Source organism: Gossypium hirsutum, chromosome D08 (genome assembly GCF_007990345.1).
Source record: "Gossypium hirsutum isolate 1008001.06 chromosome D08, Gossypium_hirsutum_v2.1, whole genome shotgun sequence".
NCBI lineage: Eukaryota > Viridiplantae > Streptophyta > Magnoliopsida > Malvales > Malvaceae > Gossypium > Gossypium hirsutum.
In genome coordinates, this window is record NC_053444.1 from 56,256,935 (window position 1) to 56,260,782 (window position 3,848).

Consider the following 3,848-nt stretch of genomic DNA (forward strand, 5'->3'; position numbering starts at 1 on the left):
AATTAATTAATTTAGTTGGGTTTTTTTTTAAATAAAAATTATTAAATGGTTGGCTTAAAGGTCATTTAACATTCATAATTAGCATGTCGATTGAGTTTTAAGTCGGTTGGTATTGATATTGTCAAAGTAGGAACACATAGGTTCGAGGGTGTTAAAATGTATTTACCTTTCTATTTAAGAGAAGGAAGAGGTTAAGGTAGTTCTAATATAGGTTCAAACATATTGTTAATCTCTTTGCTTGTATTGAATTTGAGATTTAGCCCATGCACTTTAAAAGTCAAAACTTCAATTTTACTTTCTTTTTTTTTATCTAAAAATTCTAGACCAATCATTATGGTGGTTGATAATTTTTGTCAAAGTTTATCAACTTACCTTATTTATTTTTTGTCAATATTATGCCAAGTTATATGTGGATAGTCTAATTAAAATTCCATTTTGACTAAAATTACTTATAATTTTAGCGATTGGATTGAAATTTTTAAATAAAATATACGAAGACTTGATTTTTAAATTTTTAAATACATGAATTAAATCTCAAAATTTGTTAAAATATAGAGACTAACAACATATTTTAATTTATTTATAATTTCTTTTTAGGGTAATTTAGGTATTTAAATACAAATTGCAAAGCATATCGACAGAAAAGAAATTTCACGTGTCGAATGGATCTAAGAAGGTAGGGTTCCTCTACAAACCATTCGAGCGAAAATTGAGCATTGCTCTAAAGTTCGAACTAACTATGAGATATTAAGAATCAAAATTTAAATATTTATAGATGAGGAATAATAAAAATAAGACTCTACTTATCTTTATGTTCTATTCTACAATAGAAAAAAATAACAAATTCTTTAATTTTTTGATTGTTCTAAATTCTATAAGGTTAAATAAAAATTTGATTCATCTGATAAAATATATAAATAAAACATAGAAAGTTGTAAAATCCCAGCGTAGCGGGGGGCCGGGGACTTAAACAGTAACACTAGTGGAAAAAGAAAAATTGCCTTTTGATTCTATTTCAATTTTTGAGAGAAATAAATAAAAAAAATTAAAAAAAAAAGCTCGTCGTACGTTGATGGTAGGTTTCATTTGTGGCTGTGGATTGTGATTGATACACACATGCATCCACGCTTCCACCAATTGATCAAACCCCTCTTTTTATGCCAAATATCGCATTCAGATACAGATCTGTTTAAGCCAAATCACACACACATATATATATAATATGGACACCTCTTCTAGTTCTAGTCTCTACCTGATCATCTCCCCAACAACAACTACCCTCCCACGCATATCTACCCCTCCCACACCCTTTGAATGCAACCCTCGCCCCCTTCCTCTTCTGCTTTATATTCTCTAATCTCTTTCACCTCTAACCCACACCAGGTTTTTTTTTTTTTTAAATTCAGCTGATCTACTTTCTATTCAGTAGTATACGCAAAACTAAATTAGCTTGGCTTCTCTCCAACAGAAATGGCACCCGCTTCCTTCCATCACGAGAAAGTTTGCGTGATGGATGCCTCCGGTCGCCTGGGCTCTACCCTGGTTGAACGCTTGCTGGAAAGAGGCTACATTGTCCATGCTGCTGTTCAAGGCCATGGTACTCATACTTAATGCTCCCTTTTATACAGTTCAGCTTCATTTTTTTTCCCTATTTTTTGGGTAATTAATTATAACATGTTAATTTCTTTGGTTATAGTTGATGATTTGAAACTGAATGGGGTAGCTACTGAAAGGGAAAAGAAGCTCAAGGTTTTCCATGCAGACCCTTTCGATTATCAGAGCATTACCGACGCCCTGAAAGGCTGCTCTGGTTTGTTTTACGCCTTTGAGCCCCCACAAGACCACCCTGCCTATGATGTAAATTCCTTTCTCTCCTTCCTTACCATCTTCTTCAGATTTCTGTAAAATTCCTTATGGCTACTTTGATTTCATCTATGAACACACTCTCATGCATGTTTCAGAGTTGATATCTATTCTTCCTCATCGGGCAGTAATTAGTACAATTTAAACTTATATAACTCTCATGGCTAGTGTTCATGACGATTTTCCTAAACCACATCATTAGAGATAAAACTATAAATGTCTCTGCTCAACTGGTTGACGTACGGGCAGGAATATATGGTAGAAGTGGAGGTACGAGCAGCACATAATGTGGTAGAGGCATGCGCTCGGACGGAGACAATAGACAAGGTGGTCTTCACATCCTCCGCCACTGCTGTTCTTTGGAGAGACAACAACTCCCAATCGCTTGCTTCCGATTTGGATGAACGCCATTGGAGCGACGTCAATTTCTGCCGCAAATTCAAGGTAAACATACACACACACACATATATATATTCAGTATTTGATTGTCTTAATCAAAGATTAGATTGTAGTGTTTGTTAATGTGGGTGACTCTGGTAAATTGGGTAAAATCAGTTATGGCATGCGCTGTCAAAGACGGTGGCAGAGAAGACAGCATGGGCGTTAGCAATGGATAGGGACATTAACATGGTTTCAATCAACGGTGGGTTGTTGATGGAGCCTCATCCTTCCATCACCCACCCTTACTTGAAAGGAGCCGCTGAGATGTACGAGTGTGGGACGTTCGTCACAGTCGATCTTCAGTTCTTGGTGGATGCTCACATCTGCGTCTTTGAAGATGTTTCATCCTACGGTCGATATCTATGCTTCAATCACGCCATTACTAACCATGAAGATGCTATTCACCTCGCCCGTTTGCTTACACCTTATTCTCCGTCCCCTCCTCCCAGGTGTGTTACCATGTTTTCTATGTAGCTGCCAAATCAGTTATTCACTCTTTGCTAGTATTAATTTTAATATAGTAAAATATTCGACTTTTCGTAGTTATGAAGAAGCTAACATGATCATCCAACAAAGATTAAGCAACAAGAAATTGAACAAAGTGATGGTGGATTTTGAGAGTGAGCTGCTTTTGGAGGATTGATCCATTCAGGCTGAGGGGGGAGGTCATTATGAAACAACAGCAGAAAGAAAATCAATTAGTTTTTCTTTCCTTCCTTCCTCATCCAGAAGCAAAATTATTTATAGTTTGTCTTATAATTAATGGGAATTGCAAACTATTTTATCCCTCAACATGCCCCCTTGCAATGGATGTCCCAACTTTTGGGCTTTGCTGTAGCTCTAAAGCTGGATGATATTTACTGTTTAATCCTATTTCCTATTGTTTCTTTTTTCGTGTGCTCATCCGAAGTGAAATAATTCCACTTTCAGTTTACCGCTGTTTTCTTGGGCTAATTCCACAACTGGGTCACCAAACTTTTACAAGTTTTCATTTTGAATACTGAAAAATAAAAATTTTCATTTTAGGCACCACAATCAAAAACTATTTTTGTGTTACGCATTGTCATTAAAAAATATTCACATTTTAGTCACCTGCTTAATTCAATGTTATTTTACACTCATTTTAATCACCTAATTTTAATAAATTTGTATTTTTGTCACTCATTTCCTTTTTAAATTAATTTTTCTTTTCAAAAAAGAAAAAAAAAACCTAATTTTTTACAGGGAATTGAGCTATTCAGAGATCAAACTTAAGTTTTTTTATGTAACTTAATTCATTGCAAAATTCATATTTCCTCTCGTGAAAACCTAGATATTTCAGTGGGAAAAAAAACCATGATCTTCCTTTGTTATAGGGAAAAAAAAACCTAAAATTAATTGTAAAAGAGCGAAAAAAGGAAATGAAAAAGGTAGAAGGCTTTCCATCTTAAAACCCAAGTTTTCCTTATAAAAACCCAGTAATTCTCTGTAAAACGTTAATTTTTTTTATCGGAGAAAGTTTAAAATTAATTCTAAAAAAAAATAAAAAAAATAAATGGTCTTTT

At 34.4% G+C, this 3,848-nt stretch overlaps 1 protein-coding gene across 1 annotated transcript; it reads left to right on the forward strand.

The window, feature by feature from the left end:
• The first annotated feature begins 1,176 nt into the window (after positions 1-1,176).
• LOC107933593 (cinnamoyl-CoA reductase-like SNL6) lies at positions 1,177-3,238 on the forward strand. Its single transcript, XM_016865849.2, has 5 exons — positions 1,177-1,597; positions 1,697-1,857; positions 2,113-2,307; positions 2,419-2,753; positions 2,848-3,238. Exons 1-5 carry the CDS (start codon positions 1,471-1,473, stop codon positions 2,945-2,947), a joined length of 918 nt encoding a protein of 305 aa, XP_016721338.1. The 5' UTR covers positions 1,177-1,470; the 3' UTR covers positions 2,948-3,238.
• The last annotated feature ends 610 nt before the right edge of the window (positions 3,239-3,848 follow it).

What these genes read in the sequence shown, in the direction of transcription:
- LOC107933593 (XM_016865849.2), top strand. Translation starts at nt 1,471, where the DNA reads ATGGCACCCGCTTCCTTCCATCACGAGAAAGTTTGCGTGATGGATGCC. An exon ending in TGCTGCTGTTCAAGGCCATG is followed by an intron (nt 1,598 to 1,696) that starts GTACTCATACTT and finishes CTTTGGTTATAG; the next exon opens with TTGATGATTTGAAACTGAAT. An exon ending in TCTCCGTCCCCTCCTCCCAG is followed by an intron (nt 2,754 to 2,847) that starts GTGTGTTACCAT and finishes GACTTTTCGTAG; the next exon opens with TTATGAAGAAGCTAACATGA.